Source organism: Podarcis bocagei, assembly GCF_964188305.1.
Source record: "Podarcis bocagei genome assembly, chromosome: 13".
Taxonomy (NCBI): domain Eukaryota; kingdom Metazoa; phylum Chordata; class Lepidosauria; order Squamata; family Lacertidae; genus Podarcis; species Podarcis bocagei.
The window spans coordinates 17,376,244-17,396,334 of NC_138138.1; the positions used below are offsets into that span (position 1 = coordinate 17,376,244).

Consider the following 20,091-nt stretch of genomic DNA (forward strand, 5'->3'; position numbering starts at 1 on the left):
ACTGTAAGTAGAGAAAGCTGCAGAGGCTCTCTTCTGAGAGCACAGTAGGTGATGAAACTGGCAGCAGGGATGCAATGGAGGGGAAGGGGCAACAGGCTTGTTCCTGCTCCCCCCTCATTACAATGCCTTGAAAACACTTGAAGGCTGCTGCTGAGGGATTATTCTGTGTGGATCATTGTCTCTGCTAATTCCAATGGACCAGCTGAGGCAAAGGGATCATTATTCTCTCCTCTGTTATTATCAATTACATGGTAATAACCTGCTTCTGATCAGACCTACATAGACTTCCAGAATCCAGTCTAAAAAGAATTAAAACCCTCTCTGCCATACCCAGTAAATGCTAAGGTGCTGCCGACTCGTTTAGTGAGCTTTCCCCTGGAGTTGGATCCTAGGTCCTGGGAATTTAGCTGGTGCATTCGGAGAGTGCCATTCAAGGCAAGCTGCTGTACTGAGGCTGTTTCTAATGCCAATGCTGATTAGCTGTAAACAGGGAAATTTCTGTCTAGGAAATTGTATTGTTCCTAGTATGGCAGTGTTGATGCTGTTAATCTTCTTGCTGCCTCAAATGGCGAATCTGTCAAATGTCAGTCGGAGCATCAGTCACCTCCATATCCCTCTCAAGTACTATCAGCCAGGTGACCTTATCATTGGTGCACTTACTTCTCACATCCTGTCCTCTGTTGACTATGAAACCTTCATACAATGGCCATCCATCCATCAGATTCTTAATCCATTGTAAGTATTTCAATTTTTTAATTCCCATGTGATATTAATACCTAAGTTACCATGTGGGCTCAGAAATACTTCCTATTTATTTTTGCTATAGGGAATTATTACTTATAGAGAGGGGTGCAAAATATCCCGCTCCCCAGAACATAGGATCAGTCTTAGACTTAACCCTCCCCACCACCTGAATTTTAACATCTAAAATGATCAAGACAGACAATAAATTTCTCCTCAAACCTGTACGAATGAGGTGGATTATCTAGGATCCAGCTTTGAAGCAAAGAAAGAGCAGTCTTCCAGTGAGATATGACATGATGTTCTGGGTGGTGTGTTTCTCTCTCACCCCCAAGCTCTTGCACCCCACTTTCCAGAGCAGTGCTTAAGGGAGAGGAGGAGCCATGGCCACAACAAGTTACATGGGTGTCATAATCTAGAGAGCCCAGCATTCTGATGTCAAGAGGAAATGGGTGAATGGCCAGTAGGAACCATTGGTCTACCTAGTACATGCCTGTCTGCACACAGTAGTAGTGGCTCTCCAGGATTTCAGACAGGGGTCTGCTCCACCCCCACCTTTATGCTAAGCAGATGCTCTACCATTGGGTTTTACAGAGTCTTCAAAGAAAAAGTACACAGAGTAATTGTCAAAACATTACAGGCAACAGAAGGTTGCCTGGTATTAGGGGCAATAGCTTCATTGATGCATGGGAAACTGAGGTGGGGCTCCAGAAACCTGCAAAAGGGCAACAAACTACAAGAAGGAAGCAGCTGGAGGGAATGACTCCTAGTTTCAGTTGTCTCTACTGAAAGGCACAGGGTATGGGAAACAAGCAAGATGAATGGGAGCTTTTAATACAGGATGACAAATATGACCTAGAAATCGAGTAGGCGTTGCCTAGGAGTTCAAGATTTGTTTAACAGATTGGAGAACTTGGCTTACTAGGATCTAGCCATCTTAGTGGAACTTGAGCTTCACTTGACATAACAGTGTGATACAGTTTGTGGTGTGTGTGTTTAAACCAAATTCTTTATTGGTTTAATTAAATCTGCCTGTAAGCTGCCTTGTTGCTCCCTAGTACAGAAAGGCAGGCAACCTAAGTTTCCTTAAACAGATTGACAAAAAACGGTACACAGCAAAATGCTTTGATGTCCAACTCTCATTGCAGTGTTGTACCAAAATACTATCAGCAAATTCTGGCCTTGGTGTTTGCAGTCAAGGAAATCAACAAGAATTCCAATCTATTACCTAATGTCACATTGGGATTCCACATCTTTGATAGTTACTTCAGTGAAAGGATGACCTACTGGGCCACTTTGGAGCTGCTCTCTACACACTACAGATTCGTACCCAACTACCAGTGTGACAAACAGAAAAATCTGATGGCCGTCATTGGGGGACTTGACTTTGAGATTTCTCTCCACATGGCAGCCATCTTAGGTGTCTACAAGATTCCCCAGGTAAGACTCAAACATGGTGACTTCCCCTCATTCTTCTTTCCTCTGTCCTGTTGAGAAAAGTTTTCCATTCCATAATAGCCCTCTTGACAATTTTAGATTGTATTCACTAAAAGCTTTCATTCGCCTTCATCCATTTCCCAGCCTTTGCATGTTCTTCAGAGGGCATGAATGGAACATTTTGCAGATCCCGTTGTACACACCTTGTCTATGTATGTGAACAGCTTGGTCTGCTGGCCTCAGGTAGACTCCAACCAGGATGAATTACAGAGGCTGCTCATCAGTTGCTTGTACATTACCTTAATTGATTTGACCTGGAGAGTTTGGGGCTGCTGTCAACAGCTCACTGGTTATCTACCTAGTGAAATCAGAGACACAGAGAGAGCTTTTATATTCTTTTACTTTAATTCACAGGAAGACATAAAAGTACACTCTTGAGCTGCCACCAAACCAGCCATTGCTTCCTAGAAATCAGACCCCTCCTGCTGCCTATGGTGGCTGCTAAGAACAATTCTCTTTTGGGTTCTGCAGAGCATGTCTGGTCCTTCTGGAAGGAGGAGGCTCTGACAAACTCTGCTGCGAGAGAATGTCACTTGGCTGCTGTACTGTTTCTAAGAAATCTGACTCTTGTCTTTGTTCATTGCTACCTTGCTCTGGATCTTCACCAGCTATTATTTCCCAGGTCCTTTTTCCTTCTTGGGTGTGACCCGTCTCAAACCACCACACCATACTCTCCCTCCTTCCTTTTCTCTGGAAGGTTCTGGGGTGCTGCTCTCCATCACTCCTCCTCATCTGTCCATTTCCTGACGGGCTTACTAAGACAGTGGGTCCAAAGCACAATAGTTTCATCATTGCTATCCACACATAATCAATGTTTCTACTGCATTAATGGGAAATAACTGTCTGCTTCCTTCTAGCTCACTTATGGCTCCTTTGCCTTAGAGGATGCTGGTCAAAGCCAATCCACTTCCTTCTACCGGATGGTGCCCAATGAAGCCCATCAGTACACTGGGATTGTTGAGTTACTTCTCCACTTTGGATGGACGTGGGTTGGGTTGTTCGCATTGGATAGTGAGAGTGGAGAGAATTTTATGGAAATCCTGCAAACTCTGTTTTTCCAGAGAGGCATTTGCTTGGCATTTTCAGAGAGAACTACAAAAGGCTCATATTTTGAAGAGTATTATGACATGATTCCCCAGTTGCTACAAGCCTATCATGATATTGCAGAAAGCAAAGCCAGTGCTGTCGTTGTCTATGGAGAAGCCAAGTCCTTCTGTTTTTTGCAACTATGGCTAGCGGCAGGGGGTGCAGAAAACATGACATCTATGGAGAAGGTATGGATTATGAGTGCTCATCTGGATTTCTCAGCAGTGGGCTTTCAAATGAGCCAGGGTATGCAACCATTTCATGGCTCCATATGCTTCACAGTGCACTCAAATGAGGTGCAAGGATTCAAGACCCTTCTTCGCTCCCTCAATCCTTTCACGGCAGGTGAAGATGGTTTTCTTCAGCAGTTCTGGCTGCAGACTTTCTATTGTTTCTTTTCAAAATCCAGTACTGAGTTCAGTGAACCCTGCACTGGACAGGAGAAGCTGGACAGCCTCCCCTCGTCTGGCTTTGAGATGAGCATGACTGGCCACAGCTACAGCATCTACAATGCTGTCTATGTTGTGGCACATGCTCTACATGATGCCATGTACAGATCCAGGGCAAAAGACAGAGGAATTGTGAGAAGATGGAGACCGCAGCTTCAGAAATTGCAGCCTTGGCAGGTAATGGTTCTTTTGTTGTTGTTGTATATATTTTAATTATTATATCATTTTATATTGTTGATAAAACAAAGACAAACTGTCAGGGAACTGCCATTGGCTCAGGGGCAAGCGGGGAAAAGCCGAATGGATTACAGAGAGCCCCCAAAGATTGTGGGAAGCAGCACTTCCTCAGCGGAGTAAGGTAGCCTCGCCTCTAGTGGAGAGGAGATGCAGGGCTTGGAGGAGGCGAGGCGGTGCCAGGACACCTTGCCTGAGCAAAGCGGGGAGGAGAGAGGTCTCCCGTTACCCACACCTTCCTTGCGCAGTAGGCTTCCATGCAGAGAGGGGAGGCACAGACTGGGCATCAAGAAACTACTCTGCTGGGGAAGGTTTAAGGACCGCCCACTCTCAGATTCTGCCAGTGAATGAGCAAGACACGGAATAGAGGTGCTCCGCTTTCCAAAGGTTTTTATCACCGATAAGAAAGCTTTAAAACAGACTATTGCAGCATATTGCCTGATTGCTCTTGAGCCACCAACCTACACCTCTAACAACAACATTTTTAACAACAGGCAAAAATTGAAAGAGGAATAACCAAACTGTAAAATAGGCAGGTAGGATGTGTAGTTGCACGTTGAAGCTGCTGAAGAAAGCATATAGTATTTTGCTAGAATGGGAAACAAAAGATGAGGAGCTGAAATCAGTCATGATCAAATGGGCACAAGATAGAGGACATAATATACAATTTGAGGACTGGGAAAAAGTGTGGAAAGTAAATTTGAAATTTACAGAATGTTCTCTTTTGAAAGAAAATTATATGAAAATAATGTATAGATGGTATATTACACCAGTACAGATAGCAAAAATGTATAAAACCGGGTCAAACATATGTTGGAAATGTAAAGAAAAAGAAGGGACTTTTTATCATAAGTGGTGTGAATGTAGAGAAGTTTTAAAAAAAATGGGAAATGATATACAATGAATTGAAAAAAAATGTTTAAAATGGCATTTGTAAAAAAAAACACCCAGAAGCATTTTTGTTAGGGATTGTAGGACAAAACCTGCCAAGAAAAACAAAGAATTTATTTATGTATGCTACAATAGTGGCAAGAGTCTTGATAGCACAAGGATGGAAGAATGAGGAAATCCCAATGAAAGAAAAGGCAAGAAAAATTGATGAGCTATGCAGAGTTGGCTAAATGCGACTTTAAGGAAGGATGGGAACTTTTTACAAATTATCTAAAAAGATAACAAAATGAACTGGACCCCTTGGCAGGTTTTGAATAAACATACACAAATTTATTGGTTGATAACATGATAGATCGATAAGGCAAGGATATGTATAATTTTATAACATGCAGAGAATAATATGTGTAGAGAAATCAGAGAGAGGAGGTGAGGGAAGTCCCTGGTTGGGGCGGGGGGAGAGATGGAAGGGGGTGGGAAAAAGGGGGGGGGAAATAATGTATGTGATTATATGGTTTGATAATTTATGTTGAAATTGCTTAATAAAAACATTTTTAACAAGAATGTATAGTTGCACATGAGTTAAATACTTTAAAGTCCAAATTAAGTCCAATTTTATCAGATCACTAAGCATAGTTCCAGATTTGCCAGGGTGTTTTGAAAATGTTGGTTCTGCTGTACAGTATATGCTATTTATATTGTGTTGCCTGCTCTACACAATGCCATGTATGTGAGGAGAATCAGAACTTACAGGGTTAAACAGTTCTGTGTGACGTCTCACATTCTGAGGCGTGGTTTGGTTCACATACGGGAATCTTTCTTTGTGTGTGAGTTTCCTTTCGTTTTTGGCTGAGAGGCGAGAAGAATGTCTGCTCTCTCGCCGGGACTGATTTATGATGTTTTTCTTCACATTAAAGGCTGTTAGAGATTAGCAAGAAGCCTGTGTTCAGTCTGATTTATTATCCACACACAAGGCAACACTTTCTACCGCTGCTAAGAACTCTGCTAAGAGCTAAGAGCTCAAGTTTTTTCCTATCGGCACAAGCGTCCATCGGCACAGGGGAAGTGTGCCGGGCGCCATCTTATCTCACAATGTACAGATTCAGGGTAAAAGACAGGAATGGTGGGAGGTGGTTGCACAGTGGTACCTCTGTTACGAATGCTTTTGGTTACAAACGCTTTAGGTTACGAACTCTGCTAATCCAGAAGTAGCTGCTCCTGCTTGTGAACTTTGCCCCAGGATGCGAATGGAAATTGTGCACCTCTGGCGGCCCCATTAGTGAAAGGATAAGAACGGGATAAGAATGGTTTCAGCTTAAGAACGGACCTCCAGAATGAATGAAGTTCGTAACCAGAGGTACCACAGTAAGCTTGCTCTGAGCCAGCCACATAGATAAGGAAGGATGGGAACATCTGCTGGTCTTTGAATTGCCACAGCCCTAGAAGAGTAGAAAGGGCTGTGTTGGATAAGATGGGACAATCTCACCTTTGAACCATCCCAGGAAGATACCAGTGTTTTGGACTTGATCAGGAAACCGTCCTGTCAGGTTGCCAGCTGTCAGAGATCCCAGCAGCAGTGGGACATGTCGGGCCTTATAAGGAAGCTGTGTGGGACAGCTCTTTTTCAGAAGCCGAAGAGGCGAATTGCTGAGCTTTGTTCTGTAAATCATAGCTACTTTACTTATCTTGGATGTTATTCTACAAATTATATATGTTATTTAGCTGTTATGTTCTATATTATTAGCTTTATAAAAAGGAAAAGGACCCCTGACAGTTAAGTCCAGTCGCGAACGACTCTGGGGTTGTGGCGCTCATCTCACTTTACTGGCCGAGGGAGCTGACGTTTGTCCGCAGACAGTTTTTCCAGGTCATGTGGCCAGCATGACTAAGCCGCATCTGGCAAAACCAGAGCAGCGCACAGAAACGCCGTTTACCTTCCTGCCAGAGCGGTACCTATTTATGTGCTTGCACTTTGACGTGCTTTCGAACTGCTAGGTTGGCAGGAGCAGGGACCGAGCAATGGGAGCTCACCCTGTTGCGGGGATTTGAACCACCGACCTTCTGATCGGCAAGTCCTAGGCTCTGTGGTTTAGACTACAGCGCCACCCACGTCCCACATTAGCTTTATACATCATATTAATTATTAGATTCAGTTCCCAATAATAAAAGGATCCTTCTTACATCCAATAGCTTGTCTGCCCTTCCATTCACTGACATCCAAGGAACCCTTTGGTTTCTTGGTGCTTTCCATGGCTGGGTGACCACTAGGTGCAAGACAGGTGCAGACATGGCCATTATTGCTATTATATTTTATGAAATTCTACACACCGCAGTTTAGAGGCAATTGTAATCTACAATTGCATGAAATTAATTTGAGTTTTAAACAATTGTCCTTTTGGTTCCATTTCAATGCAGCTCCACCCTTTTCTTAGGAGCATCTCATTTAACAACAGTGCGGGAGAAGAAGTGTCTTTCAATGAGAATCAGGAATTAGAAACTGGATTTGATATTACCAACTTGGTCACTTTCCCAAATAACTCCTTCATCAGAATGAAAGTTGGATGGATGAATTTGGATGCTCCCCCAGGAAAAGAGTTTTCCATCAATGAAGACAAAATGGTGTGGCACAGGAGTTTTCAACAGGTGGGGAATATTTCAGCAAATCACAACCTAGAAGTGTCCTAAATTAATGTCATTGTGGCATAGTTGGGGTTTGGATCCTGTATACTTTTGCAGGCTTGCACAAATGTAGTGAAGCTGTCAACTAGATAGGGACGTTATCTTTTGTTCCAGTGCTAAAGAGAATTATTTAAAGTTTTGGAGATGAGCTGAGTATCTAAGTCTAACCTGCAGAAAACCTCTTTAGAAAGCAGGCAAGGGGAGCTGGGCCTGCCGATAGACAGGCCGACTTCAGGAGAAAACACTTGGCTGGTTAGGGATAATAATGTTAAAACATGAATGGATCAGAAATTGTACAGCTTCTTCCTTAAATTACACTTAGTCATCTAAAACTGTTCCTTTTAACTGCAGGTTAAAACTCTGGTAAGTTTGCAAAAATGTATTTTTCCAAGCAATTTGGTCATTAAAGTTACTATTCATATCTAATCTCTCCCTTTCAAAAAATATTCTTCTTGAAATGGCCATAACTCCAACTGGGATATAAGGACATATTTAGTCACATTAGTAACAGATGCCATTATGGCTCTTAGTCTGCAGTAAAATGCATTTGCATTCGAAATATTCTTACTATTCAGTGTTCCATTTCTCCAATTCACTCAATTGCTCGTAGCCTAGAAAATGGAATTCAGCTTTTCCAAAAGCCCATCATTTTCTGTGCACTTAACTGCTTTCATACTTACTTCAAATTGGCAGGTGCCACCCCCCTCCCTTTGCAACAAAAAATGCCCTCCTGGTTCCAGCAGAAAGAAGAAGGAGGGGGAGAAATTCTGCTGCTATGACTGTGCCCAGTGTCCCGAAGGCAAGATTTCATTTCAGAATGGTATGAGGCACTATATACATGTCGTGTTTTTTTGCTCTCAGCTGTGCAGTTCCTCACCACAATCAGCCAGTGATCAGGTTTGCAAAGGGACACAGCACTTGGAAACAGACCCAACCATCAACTAATCACCAGGGCTTGTAAAGTGCAATTTTACCTGCCCTACTCCTAACATCCTAGGTGTGATTTGTCCTAAAAAGCATGATGGGCAAGAGGTTCCCTAGCAGTAGATTGCCTGGACAGCGATGGGAGCGGGGGAGGGGAGATTTGTTCTGCCAATGTACCTGTAGAGCACAGGTCTCCCACTGCCCTGCCCTGCCCCCTCACCATCCAGCTAAGCAGCAGAGAAGGGAGCTCCAGGGCACTGCCTTCCCATGCAGCTCACTCCTGAGGAACAACTCTAGTACAGCCAGGTTGTGTATATATTATAAAAATAGAATAAATTGTGATGATATGCACTGTCCAAACTCTTTATGTTCAAAACAGTTTGACTTTCATAATCATATAACTGAGAAGAACATATCTACAATCTCATACTTATTTCACTTGGTTCCTTATAGTGAGTAAAAGTTTCTCCGTATTAACATCTTGGGAGCCTCTTTTCAGCAGTCTCTCTCTCTCTCTCTCTCTCTCTCTCTCTCTCTCTCTCTCTCTCTCTCTCACACACACACACACACACACACACACACACACACACAGGTGAAAAAACGACAGTTACTCGAATAGCAGTCACAACAGAATGGAATGCCTCTCTCATGTGATTCACAGTCAGCCAATCAAACGAGAGAGCTACTGCTAAAAGAAAATACGCAAACAACAATTCAACATAAGCAAACATCCCCATTTCAGGAAATTAAACCCTTATCCTTAATAGATGAGTCCCTTACTGCCCGTAGTATGAGTAGCTCTCATATACAGACCCCTCACCTGCGATATCCCCCTCAGACAGACATGTCTCAGGAGGCCCTGACCCAGCTCACTGGATCCCTCCCTGGCATTTTCAGCTAGCAACTCCTCCAACCTCTTCCACCTTTCATCCTGATCCAACCACCCCTCCAGGACATGTTCTCAGTGCTCATGAAAGTAAGAAGTAGCAATACTCTGCTGTCAGGAGGGGGCTGCAGAGCACCAACCTCCCACACCAACCACTCCTGTGTCTGGCTAGGGACTCCTCTCATACATCCAAGCTGAGGTACTGCACAAATAAAGGTAAAGGTAAAGAGACCCCTGACCATTAGGTCCAGTCGTGGCTGACTCTGGGGTTGCGGCGCTCATCTCGCTTTATTGGCCGAAGGAGCCGGCGTACAGCTTCTGGGTCATGTGGCCAGCATGACTAAGCCGCTTCTGGCGAACCAGAGCAGCGCACGGAAACACCGTTTACCTTCCCACCAGAGTGGTACCTGTTTATCTACTTGCACTTTGACGTGCTTTTGAACTGCTAGGTTGGCAGGAGCAGGGACTGAGCAACTGGAGCTCACCTCGTTGTGGGGATTCGAACCACCGACCTTCTGATTAGCAAATCCTAGGCTCTCTGGTTTAACCCACAGCCCACGTCCCACTGCACAAGTAGCTGCCCTCAAATACACTTGACTAACATTCATTTCTTTGTTTCCCCCCAGACATGAATGACTGTGTCGGATGCTCAGAAGGTCACTATCCAAACAAAGACCAAACACAATGTATTCCAAAGACAATAAGCTTCTTGATGCTTGAAGAACCTTTGGGGATGAGCTTATCTTTCCTCTCTGCCTTTTTCTCACTGCTCACAATATTGGTCCTAGTCATTTTCATTACACATCAGAACACACCACTCGTCAGGGCCAACAACCGGAATCTGACTTACATGCTCCTTACCGCTCTTCTGCTCTGCTTTCTTTGCCCCTTCATCTTCATCAGCCGCCCAAGCACAGTGACTTGCCTTCTTCGACAAGTGACTTTTGGTATCATTTTCACAGTGACTGTTTCTTGTGTGTTGGCCAAAACCATCACTGTGGTTCTGGCCTTTGGGGCCACCAAACCAGGATCCAGAATGAGGAAATGGGTGGGGAAAAGACTGGCAAGCACCACTGTGCTTTCTTGTTCCCTTATCCAAATTGGTATTTGTGCTGTGTGGTTGGGAACATCTCCACCTTTCCCCAATTCTGACTCGCACTCTGTGATGGACAAAATAATACTAGACTGTCATGAAGGGTCGGTTGTCATGTTTTACTGTGTCCTGGGCTACATGGGCTTCCTTGCATTTGTCAGTTTTGTTGCAGCATTTTTAGCCCGGAAACTGCCTGACAGCTTTAATGAGGCCAAATTTATTACCTTTAGCATGTTCTTGTTTTGTAGTGTTTGGGTCTCTTTTGTTCCAGTGTACCTGAGCACCAAGGGGAAATACATGGTGGCTGTGGAGATCTTCTCCATCTTGGCCTCCAGTGCTGGCTTATTAGGTTTCATCTTTTCCCCCAAATGCTACATCATTGTGTTGAGACCTGATCTAAATGACAAACAGCAGTTAATAAGGAGGAAACAGTAGTATATCCCACTGCCAGTCTTTTCTCTCAGACTACTCTATAGTTAATATTCATATGTTCTCCATCATACAGTTATTTTGTATTAATTGCTTTGTACCATTTTTGTTGTCAGCGGTGTCCTCTTTGAGATATTAGACCATTAAAGCCTAGGAATTATCCATCTACTGAAACTACAAATTGGCACAGCTACAGGTGCCACATAGTACCCATTCATTTCATAGTAGATCCGCCCCTGTATAAACTTTCCTTTTTTCAAACCGAACCTGCCTTCCCCTAGTTTGTTTTAGTGTAATAGTCAGTAAGCTAAAAAAGGGAGGTTCATGCAGGAAGGTTTAGAGGACAGATAATGCATATTCTATGGTCAAGTGAAGCATTCCTTCTCTGAAAAAAGACAGGCTCACTGTTCTTTTCTTATTCTTTGTAGTTTACTTTGTGTGCCCTTTGTGTGTCGTCTCAGCAATTGACAGAGATGGCTTTTCATGAAACATCACAAAACATGTTTTTCTCCATTCTTCCGATCTTCCCAGCAATAACAGCACCTAGTTATTATCTCATTGGTAATTATCACACTTGTCATCACTGAATCTCCTTTGGACAAGGTCCTCATAGATTTTGAGAGAATACTAGTCAAAGACTAGTATTAAAGAATCCCTTCCTGCCATTTCAAACAATGGGGAGGGCAGAGGAAGAGGCAGGATTTTCACTTTTCACTTGGAGAGTTGTAAGACAGTCTTTTAATCTGTGGATTGGTGGAATGACATGGCATTTGTGTGAGGGCAAAAGATTCTAGTGAGGTTGGTTCTGAAGCTAACAGGCATGTTCTCGATGGAAGTAAAGGTGTGTGACTAGAAGGAACATTTGCCTCAGTATGCTGCTGATTATTGTGTACATCCTCTCCTTTCTGCCACATGTGATGTGCAAACATAACCAACGTTGCACCACCAATCATTCGCTCAGCATTCCACATGAATTCTATCAGCCTGGTGACTTTATAATTGGTGGACTTGCTTCTCATATCTTTGGCTCTTTTGCTAAAGAAGACTTCAGAGAAATCCTTATCACCCATCAAGTCCGTACTTTCTTGTAAGTAGTAAGCACGTACACATCAACAAATCATTTGATTCTGATTCCCCAATGCTAACCATAAATTTTGGTAGGATTTCCCCCCCCCCCGTCAGAGGTATGAATAGTAGAGGTGCTAAACTGAGGAGTTAGCTTAGAGAAGGGAAATGGTGATCTGAAACTGCTAGGAAGATGAGATAGCTTGGACTTGCTGATCAGTTCTGATCCCCCATTTCCTCCCTCCCCTTCACAATTCTCTTCCAGGCAGTGCTTCATTAGAGGAGCAAAGGTTTAGTCTTACTTGGAAATCTGAGCTTCCGATGTGGAAGCCCTTCTTGAAATGAGGGGCTTCTGAATGCACTGAAGAGCCAAAGAAGTAAGAGAAGCAGAGTCCCCAAACAGGTGCAAACACCAGAGTCACTTTCAGATGACTTGTTTATTTAGCATTCATCTATATTAGGCAGTGTTGGCTTTTTAATGAGCACTCATTCTGATTGTTTGTGTGGAGTTTAAATAATGTGTGAAGCTTGCATTGTCCCACACTTTGCGCTGAATTTCCTCATAGTTGTTAGAATCACAACCCAAAACATTGGAAGCACCCTCGGAGAAGTAATCAACATCCAACAGTTGAAAGCTTCCAGTACCCATCACCAGGCAGGAGGGGAGATATAGGGGATGGGGGAGGTGACAAGATACTCCCCAAAGTGCAAGTGGTAAAATAGAGACTCTCCTCCCTGGAAGAGAGGGGAGTGGTTGTGGACGGGAGCCCGAGCACCGCCCCAGCAGGGGGCGTAGCCCCCTGCCTCCACCTCCCCTGGCTGGCGCCCACGCCCCTCGGGAGGCAGCCAACCAGGTGCCTCGGAGGGGGCGTGTTCAGCAGCCTTTTGCTGTGGTGCCAGCCTCTCCCTGGCCTCATTCTTCTCCATCGTCTCGTCGCGAGTCACCCACCCTCCACTCCCTTAGAGTTAGGGCTTAGGTCACTGGCCTTGCTATGGACCTTAGGTTGGTCGCCCTGGTTGTCTAGGGGGCCTGGTAGGAGTTTTTCCATTTGGCATTAGGCTTTTTGGTTTTTTCGCCTACCTCGTAGCAATCATCACAACTTTTGTGGTATTGGTGGGTAGGTTAGGCATTGGAATAATGTGTTGTGGTGTGTCGAAGGGCTAGGTGTGGCCATCGCCTATGCCTTCAATTTTTGGGTATTCCGTTAAAGGAATCTGGCGGTCGTGTGTTCTGTCCGATGCCTGCTTGGCGGGAGGCCATAGCACGACCCTCGGTGACATCAGGGGGGAGTCTATAGTTGGATTAGCATCAACAGGCTCCACCTACTGGTGAATAAACCCACTTGCTTTAGAGATCCAATGCCTAAGCCAATACCTTTTCCACTGCTGTAATCAATAAAGTTGTGGCCTTTCCATGCCCATTAACCTTATATCATGTGTCCTTGTGTATTCATTCCGCATCGCGGGGGTTGGGTCCTCGAACCACAACTCTCTGGTTTCACTTTGAGTTCTTGAGAGAGGCTTGCTTTGACCCCACAGTGTGTTATGGTGAGGGATGGGGAGAGAAATAGAAATTCCACCTGTTTCTATGCTCTCCACAGCACCATCCTGATTTCAGAGGTAAGGGAGCATGTTGGAGGTAAAGTGAGGTGCCCTTCTCTGGTCTTAACATTAAAGCAATCCTGAGAAGAGTTTTGGGTGAGGAATCTAACAAATGTAAACAAATTATGCATAGCTCTGATGAGGTAAAGAGTGGCGGCCAATTCAGTAGATACTCTTGTAAGAGCAGCCACACTACAGTATAGGCAAAGGCTCCCAGAGGATAGCATGTTGGAGAAGAGGTGTGAGCCCTTCCCTGGTCTATCCCTTGGAATATTAAACCAAGCCTGAGCAGAGTTTTTGGTGAGGAATCTTAAAAGCTGATCTTACCTTTGAAGTAGGCTTTAAGAGCCCCATTTGTTCTCCTCCAAGCCAGGCTATGACAAACACACATGGCACCCCAAGTTGAAAATATGTCAAGCTGAAAATGTTTCACGGATCTAGAAATGTTGGTTACTATCCTTCCTCTATCCATTACAGTATTATGCCTAAGAACTATCAGCATATTCTGGCTTTGGTGTTTGCGGTCAAGGAGATCAATGAGAACCCCATGATCTTGCCTAATATCACCTTGGGATTCCACATCTATGACAGTTACACCAGTAAAAGGATGACCTACCGGGCCATTCTGGACCTTATTTCCATGCATCCCAACTACAGGTGCGGAATTGAAAAAAATCTGATGACTGTCATTGGTGGTCTTGACTTTGGAACATCCCTCTACATAGCAACCATATTGGTGTTAGGATATTTCCGTTCCACCTTAAAAGGGAGCAGGCTTTGAGAGTCACAGAGTCTGCGCATGTCCTGTTCACAGGATGTTTATGCTTGCTGTTTCCTTTCGATTTCTGTCGGGTCGAAGACACTGACTCAGAACGGTCATGTTTTCCTTTGTTCTGTTCTACGCTAAATAAAGTCTGTAAAATATGCTCTTCTGCGGGGCAAGCTTTCTGCTGTGTTTCTGCTGATAAACATTGTGCACAAGCCTGGAATGTGGCAATCTATTTCCAGAACGGCTTCGTGTCGCTAACTGCTGGATCTGCCTGAGGTACGGGAGATCGATGGACGTCCGGCACACGGCTTGGGGCCATGATGGACAATATCTCCCTGGAAGTTACCCAACAACAAGGTTTCGGGCCCAGATTCACAGCACCTACAGGAGAGTAAAAGCTGCAACAGACTGCGTCAGAGAGGTATGTTGTGGGAAAAGCGAAAGAAAAGAGGGAGGCTTTTGGCTTTTCTGTTTACCTCGCAAGGAGCCTTTGATCTCCGGCAAGGCTTAATTGGCCTGGGAGCTGCGCCAAAGAGGCTTCGTGATTAATGGCTGCCAAGATAAGGAGTCTCTGAAGTTAATAAAGGCTCACGGCTCAAATAAAAAGCTGGAATGGAGTTTTTCCAAGCTTCTGGAGATGTTCAGTGCCCTAAGTTACATGGGCAGAATTATGAAACCTGGGCAAAATGGTGTGAATGTTTGCTGCGTCAGTTTCGGGTGTGGCATACCGTGAGTGAGGCCCCCCCCCCCGGTTCCTCTGACAGAGAGATGGAAAGCCGATGATTCGAAGGCGATAGACATAATAGTCTTATCCGTATCTCTTGAGGAAATTAAGACGCTGGCTGGCAACACCACTGCACGTGGAATGTGGAATGCTTTGAAAAAAGCTCACAAGCCAGTCATCCCAGCCCAGAGTTTGACTGCATCGGAGGTCCTAGCTGTTTCCCAGAATGTGAGTGAATGCAGGGATGCTGAGGGCACCGGTTGCAAGCTGCAGGGGGAGCTGACCGTCACGTCATCCCAGGCAGCATTCCAGCCTCCAGGGGGAGCCAAGGAGTCGGCAGCTGAGAGCTCTGTTTCTCATGGGAACCAAGGCCATCGCCTTTGCAGAGGCCGGAAAGGCAAAGGTAAACACACGCAGACGCCTGCTAGGAAGCAGGAGCAGAGGGTGGGTGAAGAGCCCGCGCCAGGGAAAAACAAAGCGTTGTTTGCTGGCACAGCTTCACCAAAGGCTAAAGGCACGTCTGCTGACCAGAAGCAGGGGGGCAAGCTGCAAAAGCCCACGCCAGTGGAAAACAAGGTTTTGCTTGCTGGCACAGCTTCACCAAAGGCTAAAGGCACGTCTGCTGGCCAGGAGCAGGGGGGCAAGCTGCAAAAGCCCACGCCAGTGGAAAACAAGGTTTTGCTTGCTGGCACAGCTTCACCAAAGGCTAAAGGCACGTCTGCTGGCCAGGAGCAGGGGGGCAAGCTGCAAAAGCCCACGCCAGTGGAAAACAAGGTTTTGCTTGCTGGCACAGCTTCACCAAAGGCTAAAGGCACGTCTGCTGACCAGAAGCAGGGGGGCAAGCTGCAAAAGCCCACCCCAGTGGAAAACAAGGTTTTGCTTGCTGGCACAGCTTCACCAAAGGCTAAAGGCACGTCTGCTGGCCAGGAGCAGGGGGGCAAGCTGCAAAAGCCCACACCAGTGGAAAACAAGGGTTTGCTTGCTGTAAAGACTGCTCCAACAGCCAAAGGCAGATTTATTGTTGATTCAGGTGCGACCTGCCACATCTCGAAGGATTGGCACCTCTTTATCTCCTTCAAGCCTCAGGAAGGTGAGATCCACCTGGCTGATGGAAGGACGTTGCAAATTGCAGGAGAAGGGACTGTGAAACTTGCAAGGAATCAAAACCTTGTTGCATGATGCCAATCTCCCTGATAAGTTTTGGGGGGAGGCTCTGGGGAATTTGGTTTACTCCTTTAATCGCAGATTGTCATCACCCATTGGTTGCACCCCCTATGAGAAGATGTTTGGCAAGAAACCCAACACCAAACACATGAGAATCTTTGGTTCTGACATGTGGGTACACTCCCCACAAACCAACAAGCTTGGGAAGCGTGGGGCACATGGTTTGTTCATGGGGTACGAAAAAGGTGCATACAGGGTATGGATGACTAACTCTAAGTCCATTAAGTTCACAAGGAGTGTTGAGTACAATCCTAAGTGGGGGGGAAATGTGGGAATTTTCCAGAGTTACCCAGAGGAGGATGAAGGTGATGCCAAGCAAGCAGCTAAAGCTGAGGAAGCTGCTGAGGATGATGAGGATGAGGATGATGATGATGATCAGAGTTCGGATTCCAGTTCAGTGGGCGGTGCTGCTGCTGGTGTCAGTGACAGTGATGACACAGCAGACTACAAGAGGGCAAAGGCCTCAGTCAGACCATCTGATGCGTCTGACAATGAACTGGAAGAACCACTGTTCACCATTGGTCACTTTTCTCCTAAGAAAGAGGACATGAGTCCAGAAGACTTGCGCCTAGTACGTAGGTCTGAAAGGGCGACCAAGGGCAGACCTCCAAAGAGGTATGCTGATGAGTTTGCTAAGACAGCAACTGCTGTTCTTAGTAGCTCAGAGAAGGTGTGGGAACCTTCAAGCTTCGAAGAGGTTCAGGAGTTAACCTCTAAAGATGCTGAGCCTTGGCTTAATGCCGTGAAGGCTGAAGTTGATTCCTTGAACAGCAACCAAACTTGGGAACTAGTACCGGTAGTCCCAGGAATGAGACTGGTTGGCAGCAAATGGGTCTTCAAGGCCAAGACAGACCAGAATGGCAAGGTAGTCAGACAAAAAGCCAGATTGGTTGCCAGAGGTTTTTCACAGGTACCAGGACAGGATTACCACGAGACCTACTCACCCACAGTCAAATATGAGAGCATTCGGCTAATGCTCAAGATTGCAATTCGGCTAATGCTCAAGATTGCTCAAGATTGGGATCACAATTTCAGCAAAAATCTGACTTTTGGCAATTCACTAAAAATTGGTGCCAAAAGCTTGAAAATGCTCTCCTGAAAGGTTTGGCACTCGAAAAGGAAGGCTTTTTATCAAAGGAAAATAAATCAGCCCTCAAAAACTTAACCGGCAGAAAATATTTTTTTGAAAAAATCCCTAAGCCCCGGGGTCACAATTTCAGCAAAAATCTGGCTTTTGGCAATTCACTAAAAAATGGTGCCAAAAGCTTGAAAATGCTCTCCTTAAAGGTTTGGCACTCGAAATAGAAGAATTTTTTATCACAGGACAAGAAATCAGCCCTCAAAAACTTAACCGGCAGAAAATATTTTTTTGAAAAAATCCCTAAGCCCCGGGGTCACAATTTCAGCAAAAATCTGACTTTTGGCAATTCACTCAAAAATGGTGCCAAAAGCTTGAAAATGCTCTCCTGAAAGGTTTGGCACTCGAAACAGAAGGCTTTTTATCACAGGACAAGAAATCAGCCCTCAAAAACTTAACCGGCAGAAAATATTTTTTTGAAAAAATCCCTAAGCCCCGAAGTCACAATTTCAGCAAAAATCTGACTTTTGGCAATTCACACAAAAATGGTGCCAACCGGTTGCAAATGCTCCCCTGAAAGCTTTGGCGATGGAAACAGAAGTCTTTTTATCAAAGGAAAATAAATCAGCCCTCAAAAACCTAACCGGCAGAAAATATTTTTTTGAAAAAATCCCTAAGCCCCGGGGTCACAATTTCAGCAAAATTCTGACTTTTGGCAATTCACTCAAAAATGGTGCCAACCGGTTGCAAATGCTCCCTGAAAGCTTTGGCGATGGAAACAGAAGTCTTTTTATCAAAGGAAAATAAATCAGCCCTCAAAAAACGAACCGGCAGTATTTTTTTTTTCCAAAAAATCGCAAAGCCCCGGGGTCACAATTTCAGAAAAAATCTGACTTTTGGCAATTCACTCAAAAATGGTGCCAAAAGCTTGAAAATGCTCTCCTGAAAGGTTTGGCACTCGAAATAGAAGAATTTTTTATCACAGGACAAGAAATCAGCCCTCAAAAACTTAACCGGCAGAAAATATTTTTTTGAAAAAATCCCTAAGCCCCGGGGTCACAATTTCAGCAAAATTCTGACTTTTGGCAATTCACTCAAAAATGGTGCCAAAAGCTTGAAAATGCTCTTCTGAAAGGTTTGGCACTCGAAACAGAAGGCTTTTTATCACAGGACAAGAAATCAGCCCTCAAAAACTTAACCGGCAGAAAATATTTTTTTGAAAAAATCCGTAAGTGCGGGGCCACAATTTCAGCAAAAATCTGACTTTTGGTAGTTCACCAAAAAATAGTGCCATCCGGTTGCAAATGCTCCCCTGAAAGCTTTGGCGATGGAAACAGAAGTCTTTTTATCAAAGGAAAATAAATCAGCCCTCAAAAACTTAACCGGCGGAAAAATATTTTTTTGAAAAAATCCCTAAGACCCGGGGTCACAATTTCAGCAGAAATCTGACTTTTGGCAATTCACTCAAAAATGGAATGGTGCCAACCGGTTGCATATGCTCTCCTGGAAGGTTTGGCAATCGAAACAGAAGGCTTTTTATCACAGGACAAGAAATCAGCCCTCAAAAACTTAACCGGCAGAAAATATTTTTTTGAAAAAATCCCTAAGCCCCGGGGTCACAATATCCGCAAAAAACTGACTTCTGGCAATTCACTCAAAAATGGTGCCAAAAGCTTGAAAATGCTCTCCTGAAAGGTTTGGCACTCGAAACAGAAGGCTTTTTATCACAGGACAAGAAATCAGCCCTCAAAAACTTAAGCGGCAGAAAATATTTTTTTGAAAAAATCCCTAAGCCCCGAAGTCACAATTTCAGCAAAAATCTGACTTTTGGCAATTCACTCAAAAATGGTCCCAAAAGCTTGAAAATGCTCTTCTGAAAGGTTTGGCACTCAAAAGAGAAGTCTTTTTATCCCAGGACAAGAAATCAGCCCTCAAAAACCTAACCGGCAGAAAATATTTTTTTGAAAAAATCCCTAAGCCCCGGGGTCACAATTTCAGCAAAAATCTGACTTTTGGCAATTCACTCAAAAATGGTCCCAAAAGCTTGCAAATGCTCTCCTGAAAGGTTTGGCACTCGAAACAGAAGGCTTTTTATCCCAGGACAAGAAATCAGCCCTCAAAAACTTAACCGGCAGAAAATATTTTTTTGAAAAAATCCCTAAGCCCCGGGGTCACAATTTCAGCAAAAATTTGACTTTTGGCAATTCACTCAAAAATGGTCCCAAAAGCTTGAAAATGCTCTTCTGAAAGGTTTGGCACTCGAAACAGAAGGCTTTTTATCCCAGGACAAGAAATCAGCCCTCAAAAACCTAACCGGCAGAAAATATTTTTTTGAAAAAATCCCTAAGCCCCGGGGTCACAATTTCAGCAAAAATCTGACTTTTGGCAATTCACTCAAAAATGGTGCCAAAAGCTTGAAAATGCTCTCCTGAAAGGTTTGGCACTCGAAACAGAAGGCTTTTTATCCCAGGACAAGAAATCAGCCCTCAAAAACTTAACCGGCAGAAAATATTTTTTTGAAAAAATCCCTAAGCCCCGGGATCACAATTTCAGCAAAAATCTGACTTTTGGCAATTCACTCAAAAATGGTGCCAACCGGTTGCAAATGCTCCCCTGAAAGCTTTGGGGATGGAAACAGAAGTCTTTTTATCAAAGGAAAATAAATCAGCCCTCAAAAAACGAACCGGCAGTATTTTTTTTTTCCAAAAAATCGCAAAGTCCCG

The 20,091-nt window shown here is 44.4% G+C and overlaps 2 protein-coding genes across 4 annotated transcripts in view; both read left to right on the forward strand.

The window, feature by feature from the left end:
- The first annotated feature begins 1,778 nt into the window (after nt 1-1,778).
- On the forward strand, nt 1,779-10,917 carry LOC308571367 (vomeronasal type-2 receptor 26-like). The gene is made up of 5 exons (XM_081167020.1): nt 1,779-2,181; nt 3,096-3,950; nt 7,311-7,538; nt 8,268-8,394; nt 10,011-10,917. The coding sequence occupies exons 1-5, from the start codon at nt 1,870-1,872 to the stop codon at nt 10,910-10,912; spliced, it is 2,424 nt and encodes an 807-aa protein (XP_081023146.1). The 5' UTR covers nt 1,779-1,869; the 3' UTR covers nt 10,913-10,917.
- A 428-nt stretch (nt 10,918-11,345) lies between these two features.
- The window catches only part of LOC308571018 (vomeronasal type-2 receptor 26-like), a gene marked incomplete at its 5' end in the record, with an annotated part of 46,734 nt that continues 37,988 nt past the window's right edge, over nt 11,346-20,091 (forward strand). For 2 of the 3 annotated variants that reach the window (XM_081166246.1, XM_081166248.1), the window contains 2 exons: nt 11,779-11,993; nt 14,051-14,305. In XM_081166246.1, the coding sequence (XP_081022372.1) occupies nt 11,779-11,993; nt 14,051-14,305 (470 nt within the window). Of the gene's footprint in view, nt 11,468-11,778; nt 11,994-14,050; nt 14,306-20,091 lie in introns of those variants that run through there. The other variant, XM_081166247.1, reaches the window with a different exon arrangement.